The sequence below is a fragment of the Papio anubis genome, chromosome 13 (genome assembly GCF_008728515.1).
Source record: "Papio anubis isolate 15944 chromosome 13, Panubis1.0, whole genome shotgun sequence".
Lineage (NCBI taxonomy): Eukaryota > Metazoa > Chordata > Mammalia > Primates > Cercopithecidae > Papio > Papio anubis.
In genome coordinates this window covers 73,361,911-73,385,345 of record NC_044988.1, presented here as the reverse complement: position 1 = coordinate 73,385,345, position 23,435 = coordinate 73,361,911, and the positions used below count along the sequence as shown (strand labels likewise).

Sequence of the window (23,435 nt, the reverse complement as noted above, 5' to 3'; positions counted from 1 at the left end):
TCACACACAAAAAAGGTAACTATGAAAGATGAATGGCTATGTTAATATGTTTGACTACAATAACCATTTCACCATGTATATGTATCAAAACATCTTGTTGTACATTTGTTTTTTTCTTTTTTTAGAGATACAGTCTTGCTCTGTTGCCCAGGCAGGAGTGCAGTGGTGTGATCTCAGCTTACTGCAACCTCTACCTCCCAAGTTCAAGCAATTCTTGTGCCTCAGCCTCCAGAGTTGCTGGGACTCCAGGTGCACGCCACCATGCCTGGCTAACTTTTGTATTTTCAGTAGAGATGGGGTTTTGCCATGTTGCCGAGGATGGTCTTGAACTCCTGGGCTCAAATGATCTGCCCACCTCAGCCTCCCAAAGTGCTGGGATTACAGGTGTGAGCCACCATATCCAGGCTTCTTGTACATTTTAAATATATATGATATAAATTTAAAAAAACAAGGAAGTAAATTTGACAATGACTATGTAGCATTTACAGGAAAGAGTATGAGCATTTTACAGAAGGATAACAAGGACAACTGAAGAAATGTAGATAAATTCAATGTTACCTTGATGGGAAGACTGACATTAAAAACAGGTCATTTGTTCTCAGATTATTTTACAAATTAAATTCAACTTATACAGCAAAGAGATCCCAAAAGTTTCAGATTGGTAATATGCATTCTGAGTTTCTGAGTAAGCATGAGCCTTCCTTTGGAACAGTTACCAAACAGTTATGAACCAAACAGTTTTACCCTGTAAATATGTCACCTTAGGGGAGAGCCTTAAAACATCAAGAAAGTATTCAATTCTTTTAGCAGCACATGACTTTTCAAGCTAACCAAATTGAAAATTTTTTTAAATTAAAATCGACTTACTTCTGTGTCTACTACAACATTGTAGAGTCGTTCTCCAGCCACTAATTCTAAAGCTGTGGTTGCAGAAGTATCTTTCACACTAATCAGAGAAGCCACAAGTCCTTTCACACAATTTCTATTCCAGTTCTTCTCTGGATCCCTGAAATACAAAAGTTGACAAAAATTTATCTTAGATAATAAAGTAGAAAAAGTTGTACTTTACTCATCAAGAGCTCTTTTGGACAAACATTAAAGTGAAATGAAAGCAGAATCAGCACATGGTTTTAACAAACCAAAATTTTTAAAATGTCCCAAATGACTAGCCAGCTGTTGTTTTTACATCAATCAATAGATCTTTCAGTATGTTTCAATGTAATAAGAACTCTGATGTTCTAATCCCTATCATACATATGATTACTGTAAATATTCCATTAAAAAACCCACATAGCAAAACAAATTATAAGATGTAAACGTGGATATTTAACTTTAATGACAGAATAACTTTAAAGACATTTTGAACTGCGATTAAATTTCCCTGATTTTAAGATTAGTGGCATCATTAGCCATTAAATTTCACAAGAATTTCCCTGCCAACGTTTAAAACATTTCAACAAATGCTTAAAGGAAAAATACCAATGAAAGAAAAGCAGTTACAACAAGTTTCATACAAAAATCTTGGTGTCGACAAAACTTTCAGACTGCTTCCAGCTTAAATAAAAATGTCTTGATTATTTCTATCTTAAAATTCAAGGCTTAAGTCTCTTACTTGTATGCAAATCGAAGATTGGGAAATCTGGCTAATAGAGCTTCATATGTTTCTTTCAATCTACCAATATCACGAGACAGCTGCCTGCGCTTTTCCAAAAGGCTTTCCTCTTTATTTTCTGAAAGATAAATCATAATAAAACCGAGTTTTAAAAGTTTAGTCTACTGTTTTAAGGAAACTATTAGTAACCACTATTTCCAAAACATACAAAAAATACAAATTTCTGTAAGTATTACAAAAGCACGCTGAACCTTCCAATTTCTATCCATTGTCAAACATTATTTCCAATAGCAAATAACATAATTTTCATTCCAAAAAATAATATACAAACTGAATGCCTACTAATGTAGAAATACACAAATGACATTTTTGAGCTTTCAAATGATTGAAGCAGGAAATTCTCAATACTGAGTTTTCAAAAATTCAAGAGTTGTTTTATAATTAGGTATTTTTTTTTACTATACTTACAAACACTTCTTATACTAACGCTCGTTAATAGGCTAAGAAATGTTTCCTACTTGCTTGCGTTCTTTATTTAAATTAGCTTTTTATCAAAAATCACTACCTCCTCATGACCTGATTATCATGTTTTTAAAGGCAAACCTTCATAATTTAGCTTTTTCATTTCAGCTTCAAGTTTTTCTTTAAGTCTTTTTACAGCTTCTAAAGCTTCTTGATCCTTCCTGTAGCCACCATCCATCTTCTTAACTTCAGCTTGTTTATTCTTTAATTCCTGTTGAGCATGCTTCAGCTTCATCTGAGCCTGTGGTAGAAAAATGCAACAGACTATAGGATGTATGAGGCAGACAGTGCTAGTAATTAAATGGCCAAAGATTCAGATTGGTTTTACTAAGAGATCTTAGCCTTAAAAATTTAATTGTTTGGTCTCTTGGATTAGTATTTCAACAAATTAGTCATTTCCCAGTATTTTCTCCTCAAAAACTACTCAAAATATAAACTAATATATGATTAATATGTTGTTAAAGAAATTGAAATTAAAGTCCATATTTTTAATAAGATATGTGTGGGGAAAAGAGAGAGAGATCAGCCTGTTACTGTGTCTATATAGAAAGAAGTAGACATAAGAGACTCCATTTTGTTCTGTATTTGAGATGCTGTTAATCTGTGACCCTACCCCCAACCTTGTCCTTGCAAGAGACATGTGCTGTGGTGACTCAAGGTTTAATGGATTTTGGGCTGTGCAGGATGTGTCTTTGTTAAACAAGTGCCTGAAGGCAGCTTGCTGGTTAAAAGTCATCACCATTCTCTTACTTTCAACTACCCAGGGACACGTACACAGCCAAAGGTAGCAGGGACCTCTGCCTAGGAAAGCTAGGTATTGTCCAAGGTTTCTCCCCATGTGATAGGCTGAAACAATGCTGCTAAAAGGTTTATGGAGATGTTTGCATACGCATCTCAAGGCACAGCATTTTCCTTTAAACTTATTCATGTCACAGAGATTTTTGTTCACATGTCTTACTGCTGATTTCCTCCCTACAATGATCCTATTGTCCTGCCACTCCCTTATCTTTAAGATGGTAAAGATAATTATCAATAAATACTAAGGGAACTCAGAGACCTGGGTCCTCTGAGGGAACTCAGCCGGCGTGGGTCCTCTGTAAGCTGAGCGCCGGTCCCCTGGGCCCACTCTTTCTTTCTCTATACTTTGTCTCTGTGTCTCATTTCTTTTCTCAAGTCTCTCATTCCACCTAACGAGAAACACCCACAGGTGTGGAGGGGCAGGCCACCCCTTCAATATGACATATTAAAATTGAAGAATTATATCGAATAACTGTCAGTAGCTGGTAATTATAGCCAGCTAGAAATCACAACTCTCCTTCCTTTCCTTTCCGCTTAGTTGTTTATATTTGTATTTGTATATATTTGTGAGTGCTGTCTAAAAACAGTTAAGAAACTGAATTGAGCAATAAGATCTAAAATTATACAGGAAAAGAAGCTAAACTGACAAAGAAACTTAAATGCTGAGAGTCTAATAACTGAATGCTAGAACTATTTAAATTAAATGTGTCAGGCATTCAAGAGTTTATACAATTGACCACTGCTTCTTAAAACTATGAACTAGTATTCTAAAACCCAGATGGGGGTACTTTAAAAAGTACTTTAAAGATTTTCTACTGTTGAGAGTTCTTATAAATTTGTGACTGTCATCTCTGTCATGCCTGAATGAAAAAGTTGCAAATATATAAAGAGGAAAACCTGAGGATTAATGCATAATCACACACATTTGTGTACCTGTTTTATTTTTATTTTTATTTTATTTATTTATTTTTTTTTTTTTGAGACGGAGTCTCGCTGTGTCGCCCAGGCTGGAGTGCAGTGGCGCGATCTCGGCTCACTGCAAGCTCCGCCTCCTGGGTTCACGCCATTCTCCCGCCTCAGCCTCCGAGTAGCTGGGACTACAGGCGCCCGCCACCTCGCCCGGCTATTTTTTTGTATTTTTAGTAGAGACAGGGTTTCACCATGTTAGCCAGGATGATCTCGATCTCCTGACCTCGTGATCCACCCGCCTCGGCCTCCCAAAGTGCTGGGATTACAGGCTTGAGCCACCGCACCCGGCCCCATTTGTGTACCTGTTTTAAAATCTGCATCTTCCATTAAAAAAGAAACAATGATATGCCTGTGTACATGTATTTTTTCTGCTAGCAAAATTCTTGTGTTCATAGGACTTGAAGTTGCACTACTATGTAAAATCTGAGAAACACTGTAATAGACTGACAAGACTTTTAAGATTATGAAATCAGAGTAGGGAGAACAAAGACTAGAATGTGGCTAAATGTGAGGTAGAGATACTTCCTAGAAAAATGTAAAGCTTCAGAAACAAGGTTTTAAGAACTAGGTATGATAGGCAAAGCAATGGGGAGGACAATCCTGTTTTCCTGTTAAAGCTTAAGACTTCAACATTATGATATTAATAAAAAATAAAAATAGCCAAAAAAAGAATAAATGGATTAATCTCTAAAATTCCACACAATGCTACAGACAGAACAAAGCATTTATTACACTTACATACTGAATTAATGTAATTTATGTTGTACAGCATCTTAACAAATTAAGTTCATCAATATTTAGCAATAATATATTTGACTTTTCCTGCATTAGGCATTAGAGTTGCAGAATAACATAAATAAACAAGTTCCTTGACACTGATTATTTTCAACACTATGTAACAATTGCCAAAGCATAATGTGAAAAGAAACTTCTTGAAAAAAAAAGCAATCACATAGTGCTTAATGTCTATATTTACCTGTTTGGCTTCTGTCTGAGCTTTACTTATATCATTTTTACAGGCCATCATTTGACCAGCAAGAGTTGCTTCTGCTCCATCTTCATTACTGGACAGGCCAGCGGAAACAGCATTGAAGTGCTGCTGTGCAGCCGCCAGAGTTTCAGCATCTTTATTACTTGCTTCTTGAAGGGCATGCAGTCCATCTGTTATCTTTTTAACTTCTTTTTCCTTTGCTGCTAAAGTTTTAGAGTCCTTTAGGAAGAGTTTCAAATGGAAAAATAATGTATTTCAGGAAAAACATCCAGTTTCTTATACGCATATACCCTTATGTAATCAAATTCCATAGCAATTTGGAGTGAGCATAATAAAATAATTTAACCATCATAACTATATATAAATACTGATTTATCATTTTGAAATTACAGTTTTTAGAATAAATATAACTCTTATACTACTTGAAATATTTTCATTCCATGTTATAAATTAAATCCATGAGACACTGGGCTAAATAATAATTGCAGATTTAAACAAATCTCTTGAAGGGACTAAAAATGAATTTCTAAAACTGTAAAACTGAAATAACAGACATCCTACACTAAGCTTAAAAGTAGAGATTTTAGAATTAAGAGTATGTATATGAAAGTATTTTATAAACTGTCAAGAGCCATAAAATTTGAGCACTAAATAGTTATAGAAAAAGTATTACTATTACATAATACCTTTCAGGTAATATTAACCAGATATCTGACACTACACAAGATACCAGCCCTGAAAAAAGAAAATCTAACTATCTTATTTACAATTAAAGTGACAACAAATTTTGGCCCACTTGATTAGTTCATGATTCATCATTTATGAAGTGCTTACTGTATAGCAGGCCCTGTTCTAAGACATTAAAGACACAGACTAAGTCGCTGTTCTAAGGGAGCCTATATTCAAGGTTAGAAGACATGGTAAACAAACAAAACAAGGTTGGGGAATACAGTGATAGGAACTCTTACTTCAAGAAGAATAAGAGAAGGCCTTTGAGATGCCATTTGAAGGGAAGACTGGATGAAGTAGGAGGAGTGACCGTGCAAATAGTTGTGGGGCAGTATACTTGAAAGCCCTGAGGAACATGTTTGAATATTTGAGGAACTGGACTAGGAGCAGAGTAAGTAAATGGTTAAGGAGCCAAGAGTCATATCATGAAGCACCTTGCAGGCCATGGTAAAGACTTAGATTTAATTATATAGTTGATCCTTAAACAAGATGGGAGTTCGAGTACAGACCCACCATACAGTCAAAAATCACATATGCTTTTGAACCCCCCAAAAACTTAACTACTAATAGCCTACTGTTAACCAAAGCCTTACCAATAACACAATTAACTTATATTTTGTATGCTACATTATATATTGTATTCTTGCAATAAAGCTAGAAAAAAGAAAATGTTAAAAGCATAAGAGAAAATACATTTACAGTACTGTAGTGTATTTACTGACACGATAAGTTTACATCATCTGTTTACAAGATAAATCATCTGTCTGGAAAGGAAGGCAACCACAGCTGCACACCTCAATCTATGGTACATTATCAAGCAACTCAACTGTTTCTTGTAGCATCCTGACTTCTCTCTGCTTTTTGGGAGCATTTTCAGTATCACTAGTGCCACTTCATACAGATCCCATGTTATTCGGGTTTATGGTATTGCACTAAACATGAAAAATACACGAGAACCACAAGACATCACTTTCTACCGAGCTCTGCAACTTACTGGAAACGTGAACTACTCAGAAGTAAATGATTAATGCCACACTGAGTTTACTTGAGCTCAACACCATAGCAACAGGAGGTGGCTACAAAAGTATTACAATAGTGTAGTATGTTCTATAGTTTTATGTAGTTATTTAATATTGCATCTTTACATTTGTTTACATTTCTCTGAACTACAAATAGTGCCAAGTACGGTGTTTAAGTTTTGAAAAACTTTAACTTTTTATAATAGATTTTTGTATATTTTATGGTAGTAAATGATAAAATAGACTAGTACCTACATATATGTTGTGCATTTATGACATACTTAACTTTTTCTTAATTTTTTTGATATTTCTAGGCCATATGGTATTTGTCTGCAAGTTTTTTCAAACTGTTGCAAACCTTCAAATAATTTTCCAATATATTTATCGAGAAAAATCTGCTAATAAGTCGATCCACGCAGTTCAAACCCATGTTGTTCCAGTGTCATACAGCGTACATGTAATTTGGAAACCACTGAAGGATTTTAAGCACAGGAGTGATGTGATTCAATTTACATTTTAGCTTCTGTAAAGAACAGACTATAGAGTGGCAACAGGAAAAAAGTAGGGCAACTAATAAGCACATTATTGCAGTAGCCCTCATGAGAGGTGATGGTTTGAATGAAGTTGGCAGTAATGGAGGTAACAAAAAGTGGCTGTATTCTGAATACACTTTTAAAGTTAACAGAATTTATTGATAGACTGGATCTAGATATTTAAAGAATGGCGAGAATCCAGAGGACTCTTAAGATTTCTGGCCTCAACAATTAGGTAAATAGTGGTACCATTTACTGACATAAGGAAAATTCAGTAACTCAGGTGGGTCTGGGTAGATGAGGAAAATTCCTAAATTCTATTCTGGAAATGTTAAGTTTTACACTTTTTAAAAGTCATCCAAGTAAAAATGTTAATTAAGTAGCTGGACGAAGAAATCTACAGTTTGTTGGACAGTCATCTGGATGTCATTAGACTAATCTTGTTCTCCCTTTCTCAGTTGTGGTTCTCAAAAATAGCTGTAGAATGTACTAGAAAATGCAACATTCTGATTGAGGGAATGGCCTGAATAATCCATACTCTATTTCAGTTCCCTCCTAGAAATATGCATGTCTTTTCATGCTTTAGCTCAGCAACTCATGTAAACCAGTGCTGACAACCCCCATTTCTCTATTTCTGTGGTATAAATCCAGGGCAGGCTGGGTTTATAGCCTGGGGTATAAACCCAGCGCAAGCTGCTTTCTGGGGTCCCTCAGCTGTATGGGGAACACACAGATGAAACTCCATCCAACACTTGTGGGAATGGCCCACCATGAAACCTAGGCTTTTACTATTACTGCCTATCTGTAGGAAATAAATTTGCTTCATATAACTTATGCTGTATGAGTGAGTTCCATTAACACTGACAAGTTGGTAACTAGTACATAGTGAACTTGTTTCATACCATCAGTGCTGTTAGTAGGGTCTGCTCTGACAGAACCATGGCTTACTGATAAAGCTTGAATGGCTTCACCCCTTCGCCTCCCTGCCCCCAATACCCAGCCTAGGGCAGAGATATCACCCTAAAGGGTTGAGGGGCTTGGATATGCAGCTGGATGTTTTATGGAGAAGGAGCCATAATAAATGGAATATAGATGACCCCCTCAATGAATGAGCTGGCTGCATGAATTGAGGCAGAGCAAGAAACAGAAATGGGGGAGCTCAGCACATGATCCCCTGGTTGTTTGACACATGTAATTGCTCATTCCCAGGGCCAGACAGCTCAGGAAGCGGGTAGTCAGATGGCTCCTGAGAGGGAACAGGAAAGAGGTACTCAGACAGTCCCTGAGGCATCTGAGAGAACCAACACACACAACGCAGGCCTCATAGAAAATGAAGCTCACTATCTAGAGGATGAGTATACAGAAAGGCCAGGAAAGGCTTATGCAGCCTGCTTGAAGTGTTTGTTTGATAAAGGGACACTGTGGATCCAAATGGCTAAATGGAATAGTTTAGAGCAGGACCAAGGTCTCCAGGTCCCCACCAGAGATGGCCCTATACTCCTGTTAAGATGAGAAAAAGAAATGAAAGTAGGCTTTTCTGGAGTTCTTGGATGCTGGAGCCCACAGGACTTATTTCCAGTTTTCCTAGGGAAAAGTTAAACTGATGACCATGGGAGGGTTTCAGGCAAATGTAATGACTCACTATGCTTATGTGCTGTGAGTACATACTTTGTGTCACTTTGGGTGCTGGTGACCACAGTTCCCTCCACTGAGTATGGATATTGATACTTTGGTTGCTTGTGGTGCAGAACATCACCACCACCTGAGGAGGTATGTCCCTCGCTGCTAAGAATTGGAGCTATACCCGTGGCACATATCCACCCCGGCCTGCCACCTAAGACTTCATAAGTTATTCAAGACTTGCCCAAGACCTCATAAGTTACTCAATGAAAGTAGTACTGCATACCAAATGGAGAATAAGACACTACTTTCTTAATTCAAAACCCACTATAGATAAAAATGTCACAATGCCTTGGCCTAGTCTGGCTGGTCAGACAGGCCTTTGGGGCATGAAGACTAATGGATGGTCATAAGCTGAATGTCAAGGTCACTTGGACAGAAAGCCAAGGAAGTATCCCAGATATAGTCAAACAAAAATGGTTGGTGCTGGTGACACTTACTAACAAAAAAGAAGCCCCACAGCTGGTAGGTCTCTTGGGCACTAAACACAGCATATAACCCATGTGGGTGTTTTTTGGCCCCCTTTAATCCTGGTGACCAACAAAGCTGCCAACTTTGAACAATGGACTTTGCAGTAGCAGGCCTTAGAAAACAATGTAAAGTGGTGGCCTTGCTGCTGCTTTTAAAACATTTACAGTCTGTTAGTCTGATGCAATGACAGGTGTCCACAACCACCATGCATGCTGACTGGAGTCTATGGCAACAGAAACTTGTCACTGGGGAGACCTAGCCTCTTCGAAGTTGAACTTTAAGTTGCTTGAGGCAGCCACCCGATACAACTCTTGGAATGTAACTTTTTGCTTGCTGTTGTGCACTGGTGGAGACTGTGTGTCTTAAGGCTAGAGCACTACATGTGACTCTGAGACTTAAACTGCCCACACTGGGGTGCTAACAACAACAAAAAAAACCCTATCAATGAATTGGAGCAGACTCAAAAGAGCTTGATTATCATACAGAAATGGTACATTTGAAATCAAGCCCAGTTGCAACCCCAAGAGACCAGGGGGCTTCATGAAAAAAATGGCTTATTAGAAGGGTCCAAACAACCCACAGGGGATGCTTTGGCTTCTCCTCTGGCTCCCTGGGTCCTAAGATTCTGAGAGGTGCCTACCAATGGTATGGTGTGATTTACTGAAAGTTCCATCAAACAAAACAGGAGGGATCCTCTTGACTGTAGCCACCATCAGGCCAATAAGTGGTCATCTTTTGACTGAGGCTGAACATGGACATTATGATCAATGGGTCAAACTACATGCAGTGATGATGTCCATTTGGGCCACCCCATCACCATATCTTGCTACATTTCACCAAGTCATAGGCTGTTGCCAACAGCCTAGCCATCTGGTCAGCAGAAGGGCAACTTAGTGACTGGACTGTTAAAAAAAAATCCCCTATGTGGGCCGGGCATGGTGGATCACACCTATAATCCCAGCACTTTGGGAGGCTGAGGCAGGCAGATCACCTGAGGTCGGAGTTTGAGACCAGCCTGACTAACATGGAGGAACCCTCTCTCTACTAAAAATACAAAATTAGCCAGTCGTGGTGGTGCATTCCTGTAATCCCAGCTACTTGGGAGGCTGAGGCAGGAGAACTGCTTGAGTCCGGGAGGCAGAATGCAAGGTGTAGTGAGCCGAGATCGCGCCATTGCACTCCAGCCTGGGCAACAAGATTGAAACCCCGTCTCAAATAAATAAATAAATAAAACAAAATTTTAAAAAATCCCCTCTGTGGAAACAAGGACATACTTTCTGAAAGCGACAAATATATGTCACTCATATGGACCCTGATGCTACCCTTGAAAGAAACGTCATTTTTTTTTATACTTCATCATATTTCACTCTGACCAAGGAACATCTTTCACTGCCCAACCTGCATGACAATGGGCATTCTCTTGTGGAATACAATGGACTTTCCATGCACCCTGTTATTCACAAGCCAATGGAGCTAAAATGAAGCAACAAAAATGAAACAATGAAATAGCCTACTCATAAAGTAACTGAAGGATATCAAGGTGGCCTGTTAGTGAGGTGGTACCAACATCTGACTAGGGCATTATGGACTTAAACACTGTACTTTAGCACAAAGGAAACACAGCACTGCAATGTATAGCCCAATCCCTATGATAGCTCGGGAACATCTGAGATGGCAGGAGAGTGTTAGGTGGGAACATCTGAGATCCCAGGAGAGTGTTAGGTGGGAGCACTAACCTGTCAATACACTTTTTCCACAAGGATGTGGCAGCAAAGACCTGGGAGCAAAACACCTCCCAAGCTGTGGCCATGGCGGGTAACATAAGATGTTAGACATGATATCCAGGAACTTTCTGTCATAGCCCACAGTGACAATCTGGTCCTGCTAGCAGTGAACTACCCTAGCATTCCTAATGTCACAGTGTACGTCAATAGACCCTAACCCCTGGCTTACATGAGAGGACATAGCATCTGTCACATAAAAGGGTGCTAAAAATGCCATTTTAACTTAACTGTGGCAAAATGTCATGATGAAACATAACATAACCTCAATGGGTGTGTCCCATTGGTGACGAAGGAAACACAATGAACTAGTGCAAGCCCTCTGTGTAGGAGCTTCATGAACAATTTTGTATGGGGGAAATTGAACTTATGCAACTATACCACTAATGAGATTTAGCTGGCAAACGCTAATGCCTCCCTACCCATGAATGGGGTCACTGAACAGTAAAACGGGGGAAACGGTGCTATGTAAGTTTATATAAAAAGGCTGAAGCCCTGGGATACTTTCAACATTTGAATGTTAGGATAGTTCAACATTCAAGAGATTGAGTACTGTGAGGAAAATTAGGCCAGTAAGTTGTCCTGGAGTCCAGGTAAAAAAGACGTTTGCCAAGGACTACATCATTTTCCATGGGCAGTGTAGGAGTGACCCAAACAGAAGATGGGCGATGTCAGGCCTGGAAAGCTGGCAGATGGTGGGATCCTGTACGTTGGGCATGCTGGGGGATGCCCCTACGTATCACTCCTAGAAATGAGATGCATTCTAGGGCCAGCAGCCTAAAGCTGTACAACAGATTTACTCAAGACCTACCAAGAGGTTTTACTGACTCTCGGTTTAAGTGCTTTACAAAATCTTCGGTACCATACATAACATTGCTTTTCAGCCCAGCAGATATCCCTTGGGAAGGTTGTTTTAGACAACTGCTCTAAATCTGTTAGCACAAGTGGAAAGAGCGTATGTGGTTGCCAACGCTTCCTGCTGTACCTAGTTAAACACCTTAGGTACTGCAGAGCCACAAATACAGATCTGGAAGCAGGTCTGAAGGATCCTTCTTTGACCTCTTTAACAACTTCATATCTGGATTACTGGGATCCTGGGCTGAGTCAGTGCTCCAGGCAGGCCTGATCATCCTGCTTGTAGTCCTCCTGGGCACAGTGAAATGTATTCTGGCTATGGCTCAACAATACTGCAATGAGATTACGTCAGTCAGAGTGTTATATCCATCTAAGACAAACCTCCTTCTCCTTCAGATTCAGAGAAGTCTGTGGGCATAATAAAAGGACTAGCTTTGCTAGTGTGGGAACCTAGATTGGAGGATAAACTACAAGACAACTCCTTAGGTGGCACTAGACTAAGCCAGTTCTTCCCTCTCTGGCTTATAGTTCTCAAGAATAACTGTAGAATGTGCTGATAATGCAATATCCCGAGAAAGGGAGGCAATGGCTGGAACAGCCAGGACTGTTCCTGTCTGCTCCTCCAGCTGCCCTAAAACAGAATCTCAATGCTTCAGCCCAGTGTCTCATGTTACTCCAGGGTATAAACCCAGAGCAGGCTGTTTTCTGGGGTCCCTCAGCTGCTGTGCAAGTTGGGCACATGCAAATGAAATTCTAACCACCTTAGGCAGCTTTTCTGAGCCTTGGGGGATTGGCTTGCAATGAATCCTAGACTTGTTTTCCCTTGTTGCCTATCAATAAGTAATAAATCCATTTCACATAAAATGTTGTGTATGAATGGGTTCTGTCTGCTGTCCTCAGACAAGCTGGCAACCTGCATACAATAAACCTGCTTCAAAGAGTTCAGGGAGTTAAGACTGCTTAGAGATTTGGAAGGTATCAACATATAGATGATATTTAGAGTTACAGACCTAGATGAGACCACCTATGTCATGAACATTTATAAAAGATATCAGAGTGCTAGCCTTAGGGCATACTAACATTAAGAGATCTAGAAGAATAAGGGATACAGAAAAGAAGGATGAAAAAGGACGTGTGTGTGAAGCTTAAGGACATGACAAGACTAAAGAAAAATGAACCCAAAACAAGGCAGGCCCACACATTTAGAGCTTTACAAAACCTTAAAAAAAAAAAAGTAATTGGTGATTTGATTTCAGTTGTTGGATGTCACAACACAGACTGCTACATCACATTCATACTGCTTCAAAATTTTGTCTAAATTTTCCTCCTCTGTTTCTTAATTCAACCACTGTATTTCTCTGCAAAAATATCTAACAGGGCAATATAAAGAAATTATTTTCAAAAAGTTAATTTTTCTTCAGTGAAAAGGCAAATGTATATCTTCACTGGGACAACAGAATCACCCTCAAAAGAAATGCCATAAGCTCCAAAAACACACCTACTCATCTACCTACATATGAGACTATATACTTGACTCTTCTGTTACCATGGATGACCTATTCCTAGTTCTCATGAAGGTGACCTCTATACGTTAGTTCCTATCCTACTTTCAGCTACTAAAGGGCCCTGTTTTAACAACTCTTCCATCTCTCTCTCCTGAATTACAAATGACGTCTTTTCTACTGGATCTTTTCTGTCAATATAGAATTGATTTATCCCATGTAAAATCAAGCCAAAAAAACTCTTTCTTCTGTATTACCCTCCAGTTAGCTCCCTATTTCTCCTTCTTTCAGAAAACTTCTCAAAAAGTTATCTATAGTCACTTTTCTTTTTTCTGCTTTCATTCTGTCAGAGTATGAACACAATCCAATCAGGTACTCACGGACACTCCTCCTTGAAATATCTTTTTTACCTGAACTCCAGGGCAACTTACTCGCCTAATTTTCCTCACGCTACTCAATCTGTTTTGAATGCTGAACTATCCCAACATTCAAATATTGAAAGTATCCCTGGGCTCCAACCTTCTTATATAAACTTACAGCCTTGATCATTTTACCTAGTCTCATGGATTTAAATAACACCTATACATTGATGATCCCTCCAAATTTGTATTTTTGCCTGGATTCACTATTCATATATTTAAGTACCTAATCAACATCACTACTCAAGATGTCTTAACAGGCTCCTCACGCATATTACATTCACACTGTATTTCTTAAGCTTATCAAACCTGTTCTCCCTACTCTCCACCTTACTTCAATGGCTACCGAACTTAAAATCCCAAACTGTACCCTTTTTCCTCTACACTCCTAATCCCCTTCCCTGCTTTACCTTTTTTCCACATCAGTTATCACTATATAACATGTTACACGTTTTATTTATTTTTTTTATTATCATTTCCCCCAATGGAATGAACGCCCACAAGGCAAGGACTTCTGACCATTTGGTCCAGTTGTAACCCCAGCCCAAACAACTGTACTTAGCGTATAGCAGACACTCACTAAATATTCATGGAATAGATAAATGTACACTAGTGAGACTATACACTTGTCTACAAGTGGCACTAGTGGCACATTAAGCTCACTTACCTCAATCATATTTTTTTCCAGCTCTTTGCGTTTGCTTTCTTCACATGCCAGATTTTTCTTTTTGAGATCAAATGCACTTTGAGATTTAGTATTAACTCGCTGAGCCTCTGCAAGAGCATCTTCTAAAGATCGAAGTATACCTCCAATTTCCTGTAATAAAATGCAGCCAAGTCAGTCATTTATATAAAATTTGTTCATGTTGTCATTTTATTGTATGAGTTCTGTATCAAATACTTTTTTATAAGTTATTTCATTATCTTACTATAAGATTAAGAAATCAATACAACAATGCCCACTGAATCCTAGTTACCAAAATGTAGTACGTTTTCCACAGAGTATATTATCGATTCTAATACATATGTTCAGACCTTATCTTTTCTTTTTTCCAATTCTTCTATTTCATGATTAAGTGCTTTTATTTTTTTATCGTTCTCAGACAATTCTTCCTGAAGCTTTATAATTTTATCTTGCATTTCTTTTAACTCCTCAGCTGAGCGTGCTTTGGTATCTTCAGCCAGCAAAAACTGATAAGCAATATATAAACGACTCAAATGTTCTATTTCTCTCATCACTTTTTGGTACTCCAAGTAGGAAGATCTTTCCTGAAAGGGAAGTTGCAAAAAAATAGTAACTCAAAATTGTATTAGAAAAAATTTAATTATGCAAGATGTATCAAACTTCTCATTACATGATGCAATAGATTTTGTCCTGTATTAAACAATTATAACATCTTAAATTGTAGGATACTTTACACAACATTAGAAGTCAGGACTTTCAGATAGCATTATAACTTCTTTAGTGAATCTTATTTGGCTACTTCTTCTAACAAATAATTGGGCAGCTGAGCTTAACAAAGAAATATGGACATAAAGTTCGTAAGCTAGTGTTAATAAGTCTGTTAAAGACAACTTACACACCCACCAATGATACACTATTACACAGATTCTGTAGTAGTATTACCAAGATGCCTACTCTAATATTCTTTGAAGCACTACTATAAGCACTTGCTCACATCATTACTAAACATGATTCCCATAAGGACCTAATGGGACCAGACAAAGTAATAACTAAAATCCTTAATTTACACATAAAAATCAAATTCAGAATGATGAAATGATCTGTCCATGTTGTTAGATTTAGGAAGAAATTGTGGCAAAATCAAGTCGAGGACCTAAGTTTAAATTCCTGATCTAGTGTTTTCTACTAAATCATGCATACAAAAAGGGTACCTTCAAGACCACAATTTTTCCAGTAAAATCTACACTACTATATGGATTCACAAGACAGCTCTGAGTAGTACCAAATTTCAATGAGCATTTAATAAATTCCTAAATGGATATCTTTTAAAACGTCGTTTGGCTGGGCACAGTGGCTCACTCCTGTCATCCCGGCACTTCACGAGGCCGAGGTGGGTGGATCACTTGAGCCCAGGATTTCAAGACCAGCCTAAGAAACGACGAGAAACCCCATCTCTACAAAAAAAAAAAATAAACTAGCAGGGTGTGGTGGCATGAATCTATAGTCCCCAGCTACTCAGAAGGCTAAGGTGGGAGGATTCCTTGAGACTGGAAGGTGGAGGCTGCAGTGAGCTGTGATCACACTACTGCACTCCACCCTGGGCGACAGAGTGAGACTTGTCTCAAGAAAACAAAAATGTAGCTCATAAATGTATTCTTTCATGAAATACTGCCATGTCTTTTGATATCAGGAGCAGCAAAGATTATAGAGAAAACCCAATCCTCTGTTTCAACACCTTCTGCTTACAAAATACCTTGACAGCAATAATTATAGTGATAGCCCCTCTTATCCTGGAAATTGTTCACTCTACCAATGAGGGTGTCTAAGGGTGCCATTATCTTTAAGAAATGTTGTTCCAGTTAATCCTATTTATCTAAGAAAATCCAGACTTGCTTAGCTTCAATAAAGTATTAAAATTCAGCATAACATTTTCTGAAACTATAAATATTACTCTCCAATATCCTATGACTCAGTAGATAAGTATATATCCTCTGCAAGCAGAAGGCTCAATTATGGACTGCCAACTCTAATTCCTTATCTCATCACAGGAAAAAAGCCCCAAGAAATAGTATCACCATGTGTATGATTTTGGATACATCACTGACTTTGAAAGACATTCTAATAGATTATCCTCAAATATACAGAATATACCTCTTTTAATTTTTGAATGGTTGGAGTAATCTCTTCTTCAAGTATCTGGAAAACAAAGAAAAATCAGTATTTTTAGCATGTAAAGTACTATTAAAATGTATTTGAAAGAGAAGTAGCACGGATGGCTATGGAAAACTGAACCAAGAAAAAAAATTTTTCCCTCTTTACAGCAAAAACTCTACATGCAAAATTACATTCTTCTCCAAAAATGTTTTATATGAATTAAATTACCGTCTTAATTTCTTTCAGCTTAGCCTCCTTTTTTTCTATAGTTTTCTGTGCAGCTATTTTTTTGTATTCATACATCCTGGTTCCAGCTGCTTCTTCTATCATGGATAAAATCTGGAATGACAATTTTATTAACGTTTAGTATCCAAGACAATGTGTCCAACTGTAATTTACATTAAATATAACATTTTTGCCTTGACCTCACTAAACATCTTATCAAAATTTGGCCCAAATGAACCATTAAAGTTAAATACACTAATTTCACACAAATCTTTTCCTGTAGGCTTATTCTGTAGGAATGAATTCTGACATGAAACACCAGTTGAGTAAGACTCCTTTACACGATCAAAATCAATTTTAATATCTGGGCATAGTGCCAAACATTACACAAATATACAACTGTCTTTACTAATCATTCCTAAACAATGTTTCAAAAAATTTTAATAATATTTAAAAATTGTCTGAAAGATTAAATATCTATACCAACTATTTTTAATGTCCATAAATAGTACTCTTACCTCTGGAGGTTTCATATTCAATACTTTTGTAATTCGGCCCTGAAAATAAAATGGAAACTTACTAAGATAACAAATTACACAAAATGTTTATCTGTACTGCCATTCATGTTTATCTAGACTGAAGCTGCTTTATCTCATTTTACCAATCTTTGGGGATCTTTCCTTTATAATTCTTCCATGATTCTAGAATTTTGGGACTTTACTATTAACTTTCCCACTTACCAGTGATACAAATTATGGAAGTTAGGAAATGATACAAATGAAATAATTCATTAAATGATACAAAGTTAACAAGGACCATGTTTCTGAGACAGTTAACATTCGTAAGTAGAAATATTCAATTTTAAAACAGGTAAATATAAAAAGAAATTGTGGCATAATTAATAAACTTTTAAAATTTATTTGAATGATAACCCTCCAGGATAATTCACAAAACAGATGACATACTTCTAGGCTTCAAATAAAATAAAATATTTTATATCAATGCCAGTAAACCATTAAATTCATTCATTACCAAAAACAAGTAAAACAAAACACCTGCATGCCCAGGTCTCAGAGAATCGTATTACTAGAATGTAGATTCACTTAAAAGTAAGTTTTCAACTCTGAAGGTGTGTAGTGAAAATATTTTTATTTTGGTCCCACTGAGATGCTCCCATTGACTTTACTGTAATTCTCTCAAACGATAGCTGGATGGGTCAAATGACATAATGTAAATGTAAGATAAAATCAGCCTTTACTCCTCATTTGTGTCTCTAAATAAGCAAATTATTCAAACTTTTATACTTGAAATATTAAGATGCATTAATCCAATAATTTAAAAGGACACATTATGGCTTGCTTTCTTTTTTCTTTTTTTTACAGTTAACATGTATTGTTCTTTTAGTGACAACATAAAAAGTCAAGAAAAATTACTCCTAAACATTCTAGAGGAGTCAAAGGTCTATAATACAGTAGAATATATCACTGCAAGTAACTAAACCACATTTCTTAACAGATGGCCAGACACAGCACAATAGTAAATAAAAAGTATAAAATCCAAAACATATGGTACTTTTATTTTAACTGCTTAAATGTAAAACACGTCAACACTATTACGAAAGTGACATAAAGACCTCAAACAAAATACCTGCATGATGAGAAAGTGAGGGTTGTTAACATTAAGGCCAACAGAACAGAAGAGATCCTGTACTCTTGTGTTGTTAGCATTGACTCCATTGATTAAATATTTATTTCTACCACCAATAACCACCTATAAAAGAAAGCAATTTTAAAAATATTCATGTACATGCACACCTTGAGCTAGGATAAATTACTAAGCATATTAGCTTACGTTTATTTGTTCTGTCCAACTAGCAGTAAACAAAACCAATTCTGCATAAATAGTGGAACAAGTATGACATGGCTAAAAACACTAACTTGAGTCAGGACAACCGGCGTTTAATGCAAGTACTTTTGCTAACTAATTATGTAATTACACACAAGCCTCTTACCCTGGCCTGCACCAGACTAGGTCTCCAAGGTTACCTTCTAGCTTTATGTTTCCAAGTATATGTAAAACACACTTTCCTTTCCTAGTTACCTTCTTTCTGTAACTTTTCTACAGAGGCTTTCTCTACTTTTCAACAGGAACAGAAGTCAGACAAAGTAGCCTGACATCAATTCTTGACAAGATTCAAAAAGCTATTAATAAAGACATGATTTGTGACCATTTAAAAGAAAGGGTAATCACAGAGCTTCAGTATGGTTTCATTAAGTCATCTCAGACACCATACTCTACTATCACACTTAAATTGTCATTTATTGGGTATGACTGTCTCACCTACCAGATTGAGGTCCTTAAAGACAAGTTCTGTTTCTCATTCTTCTAACTACATCCCAGTACATTCAAGAACACCCAATATACATCAAGTATTTAATAAACATTGAATAAATATTGGTTCATTTATTTTCCTGACAGGACTACTAGGTTGGTAGTTCATATATTAATGTATTTGAAGAGACCTCTCCGACAAAAACTTTATAATTTTGGTGAAGATACAAGTTTATAGCCTGAATGAGGACAGGAACAATTAGGTAGATTATTAGTAAGAGACTTAGTGACAGTTCCTAAAGGATAAATATTTGATGGATGCCTAATGACACAGAACAGGATTCTGTCCTAACCTAGCCTATATTTCTTTTTTTTTTTTTAAATCAGAGGCTTCCATTAAAATAGAGGAGAAAATCTGTAAGTGATAAATGATAAGATGGACAGTAAATGGGAGTTGACTACATTTTTAAAAACAAAACCTTGGGCTGGGCACGGTGGCTCACGAGGCCGAGGCGGGCAGATTACAAGGTCAGGAGACTGAGACCACCCTAGCCAACACAGTGAAATCCTGTCTCTACTAAAAATACAAAAAAAAAATTAGCCAGGTGTGGTGGTAGGTGCCTGTAGTATCAGCTACTCAGGAGCCTGAGGCAGAAGACTCTCTTGAACCTGGGAGACGGATATTGCAGTGAGCTGAGATGGTGCCACTACACTCCAGCCTGGGTAACAGAGCAAGACTCCGTCTTCAAAAAAAAAAAAAAAAAAAAAAACACAAAAAACAAAACAAAAAACCTTGACAAGCTGAAAACACTGCCTGACTATATTAATAACACACATAAAAAAAAAGCTCTACTGAGAAAAATAGAAGTAGAATATCTAAAATGAAAGAATAACTCTAACTAGACTGATTTTAGTACACTCAATCTAAGGTGTCATTAAAAGATAGATAGATGAATGCAGGGGCAGGGAGGGAAACTGGAGCATACCTGGTATAATCAGGCAAGTGAAGGAACTAGGAACAAACATCAATGAAAGACCTGGCAAGATTTCACTTAGAACTAAAACACATATGCTTGCAGATCACTTGAACATTGAAGTAGGGAATAAGTCAGATTTGCTCTTAGTGCTCTCAAGAGGACTAGGATTAATGAATAAAATTTGAAGACAGCAGACTCTGACAAAATTTACAGGGGTAACTTTCTAGTAAGACCTGTCCAAAAACAGAATGGGTTATCTCAGAAGACTGCAAGATCTCAAGCACACAGGTGTTCAAGAACAGCCAGAGAAGATTCAAGTATGGTTTAAGATTTCAGCATAGCTGAGTGCTTATACCGGATGAATAACTTTTCAGTTCTCTTAGTGATAGAGTGTACATGATCAAAATTTTAATGTAAGGAAGATATTAAGGAATCTAGTTGGAATTTAAGGCACAAATTTTGCTCATCAACTTTCTCTAGCACGTTTTGCAAAGGCATAGGGCCAAAAACCACATCAGACATAAAAGGTCTTAAGATATTGAAATGTTTAATAGCCACTCACCTGCCTTGTTACTGTGATTTCATCATGAACCTCAAATCCTAAAGGACTTTGCTTTTTGTCAGAATTATCAAATGTGATTGACACAGAGGCTTTGGTAATACCAGCCTGCCCATTTTTGTAAACTAAATCTTGTAAATTAGAAGCTCGAACCTAAAATAAAAGAAGAAAAGTGTATCAATTACAAAACTCCCTACTGTACAAAGCAGCACTAAAAATGAATTCCTTGCTGTTGGAAAACCCACCAACATAGTGTCCACCAAGCAGACAAGGATAGGCAGCTGCATACTCTGGCAAGGAAAATAGGTAACAACCTGAAATGGACACTTTTCTCTATAGAACCTTTTCAACTCTGAATTGAATTGTTTCCTATTCATTTTTTAACAAAAAGTTACTTGGCAAGATATAAGGAAAGACAGTCCCAATGATTTTCACTAGTCATTCAATCCATTAGCAGGATTTGAAAAGGCATCATTACACAGGGTTGAAAATACTCTGGAATGAGACTACTTTACAGTCAGAAAGCCTGAGTTTTGAGGCATTGTTACTTATAAACATCTCCAACATAAACATCTCTATGTTTCTATTTTCTCATCTAAAGGAGTAATAATAGTTTCCTTAAAAGGTGACAGTGAGGTGTAATTTACAAAAAGTATAAAAACACAAATGAAGAGAATATTGTTAAGTCTCCAAAGTTCAGGGAGGATTCTCCTGCCCACTTAAATTCAAATAAATCAGAAAGTTTACACTTTACCTGAGACAGGTTGGAGATGCCCAGCAAAAAGCAGATGGAGTCCAATATGTTTGATTTTCCACTACCATTTAAGCCAGTGATAGCATTGAAGAGGGGGTCAAAACCGTTGACTTCGGTTCTCTGAGCATAGGACTTGAATCCCTCTAGAATAATTGACTTAATATGCATTTTCGATACTGTCTTGGGTCAGCAAACCTCTGACAGGAATCAAACAGGCCACAAACCAGTTCTGTATGAAACAGAAATCCCACCACCTAAGTGGAATGTAAACCTGGAATCATAATGAACACGAGGCAAAAACGGTAATGATAGGGTGATAGAAATAAAACAGCCACTTGACAAACTATCTTGTCTGATGTAAAGACATCGTTCATCTACTCAAAAATATAACAGAGTTAGCCACTATCTGGAAATTAAACCATTCAACTGGGAAGTCTTAACTATTTCTTACACCTGTTTTTCCAGGCTTGCCTTCTACTTTCATCATACTCTAGCTAATAAAGACTACGGATTATTTCATACCCCATTATCTTTGCCCACAATGTGCTTTTTTCTGATACTGACATAGCTTACTCTCTACTGCACTCACGTCTTTGCTCAAATGTGTCACCCTACTGGAGTCCTCCCTGACCTCCCTGTGTCACCTCTCCACACTTCTTCACTCGGCTTTTTCCTTCATGGTACTTAAAACTGGTATCAGACGGTCATTACTTGTCTGTAAGTTCCTGTAGTATCTTCATCTACGTCCATCATTGCATCCCCGAACTGTGCTTGACTCCGGGAGGAGGGGAAGTCATTTAAGTATTTACTAGGGATGAGATGTATCTCATATTCTCCAACGTCTTGCTTTTACTCAGGCTGTTACTTCGCTTCTTGAGGCCTGTCTACACCTCTTCGCCCTACTCCAAGGCCGAATAGGAACTAGTCTTTATTTCTAAGGATCACCTAAGGTTCTCCTCCCCATAGCCCCCGCGTCCCGCCTCCCGCCAGGATGTCTGGCCGGGCCCAACCGGCCGTGCTCACGCACACGCCTCACCGCTGCCTCAGGCCAGGGCTTGACGCACCCCAAAAGCTCCCCCGGGTCACAAAGGCGGGGAGCAGGCCAACTCTCTAGCCGCGGCTGCTACGAAGAGAACTTCACCATAGCGGCTACGACACCTGCCGCACCGCTCTCAACACCCGCGCCGGAACTATTTATTCCTTTGAATTTCGGCGCGAGCAAAGGACCCCACCTCCATTGCTTATTTCCTGTGCTGGTGCCTAGGAGCTGCCTGTCTTTAGGGTTCCATTTTTCCCCTACACGCGAAGGATTAAAGCTTCAGGGCAATAGGACTCAGAGTCTCGATAATGGCAGCTCCGGGGACTCCCAGGCGCGGGCCTGGGCACTACAAGAGCAGGTAGTATATGTTCACACCGGCGTCCGGCACGCTATGGTCAGCCCCACACCTCGGCCCGAGGTCCTTGCGCTTCCTCAGCCCCGCCCCTCCTCGGGCCCTCTAGTCAGCGTTCGGCGCCCTGCAGACTCCGCCTTCTCGAGTTCTGGGCGGTGCTCACCGCGCCTTACTACTCTTCACGCAAAGCGACAGAGTCAGGAGGTGTAGAGGCATTCTTTGAGTGTTCTTGTCGGTTCTGTTTTGGAAGCCTCAGAATCCTCGGGTTGGCTCAGATTGCTGCAAAGTAAAAGCTGTATTTCGTTGGGGCCGGAGAGGCACAGTCCTTCGGAGGACTCTGGCCCGCGTCCTGGCTCCGTCCCGTGCTGCCTTCGGACCTCGCCGAGCCTTTTTATCTGAAATATTCACGTCGGGAAGGGATCGTAGTCTACTGAGAGCTGTTCTGAGCCCAGAGGAGTTGTGTGGTGCTAAATAGCTG

General features: G+C 38.3%; 1 protein-coding gene across 9 annotated transcripts in view; it reads right to left on the bottom strand.

The window, feature by feature from the left end:
- The window catches only part of SMC2 (structural maintenance of chromosomes 2), a 47,778-nt gene extending 25,020 nt beyond the window's left edge, over nt 1-22,758 (bottom strand). For 2 of the 9 annotated variants that reach the window (XM_009188383.4, XM_017949680.3), the window contains exons 1-13: nt 22,603-22,715; nt 21,567-21,837; nt 20,816-20,965; nt 18,593-18,715; nt 17,464-17,502; nt 16,949-17,059; nt 16,718-16,762; nt 14,917-15,150; nt 14,549-14,698; nt 4,878-5,111; nt 2,216-2,375; nt 1,613-1,730; nt 868-1,006 (exon numbers count right to left, since the gene is read on the bottom strand). In XM_009188383.4, coding sequence (XP_009186647.1) covers nt 868-1,006; nt 1,613-1,730; nt 2,216-2,375; nt 4,878-5,111; nt 14,549-14,698; nt 14,917-15,150; nt 16,718-16,762; nt 16,949-17,059; nt 17,464-17,502; nt 18,593-18,715; nt 20,816-20,965; nt 21,567-21,734 — 1,671 coding nt within the window. In that variant the 5' untranslated portion in view covers nt 21,735-21,837; nt 22,603-22,715. Of the gene's footprint in view, nt 1-867; nt 1,007-1,612; nt 1,731-2,215; nt 2,376-4,877; nt 5,112-14,548; nt 14,699-14,916; nt 15,151-16,717; nt 16,763-16,948; nt 17,060-17,463; nt 17,503-18,000; nt 18,561-18,592; nt 18,716-20,815; nt 20,966-21,566; nt 21,838-22,277; nt 22,540-22,593 lie in introns of those variants that run through there. The other 7 variants (XM_009188388.4, XM_003911423.5, XM_009188385.4 and 4 more) reach the window with 7 other exon arrangements.
- Nucleotides 22,759-23,435: the final 677 nt, after the last annotated feature.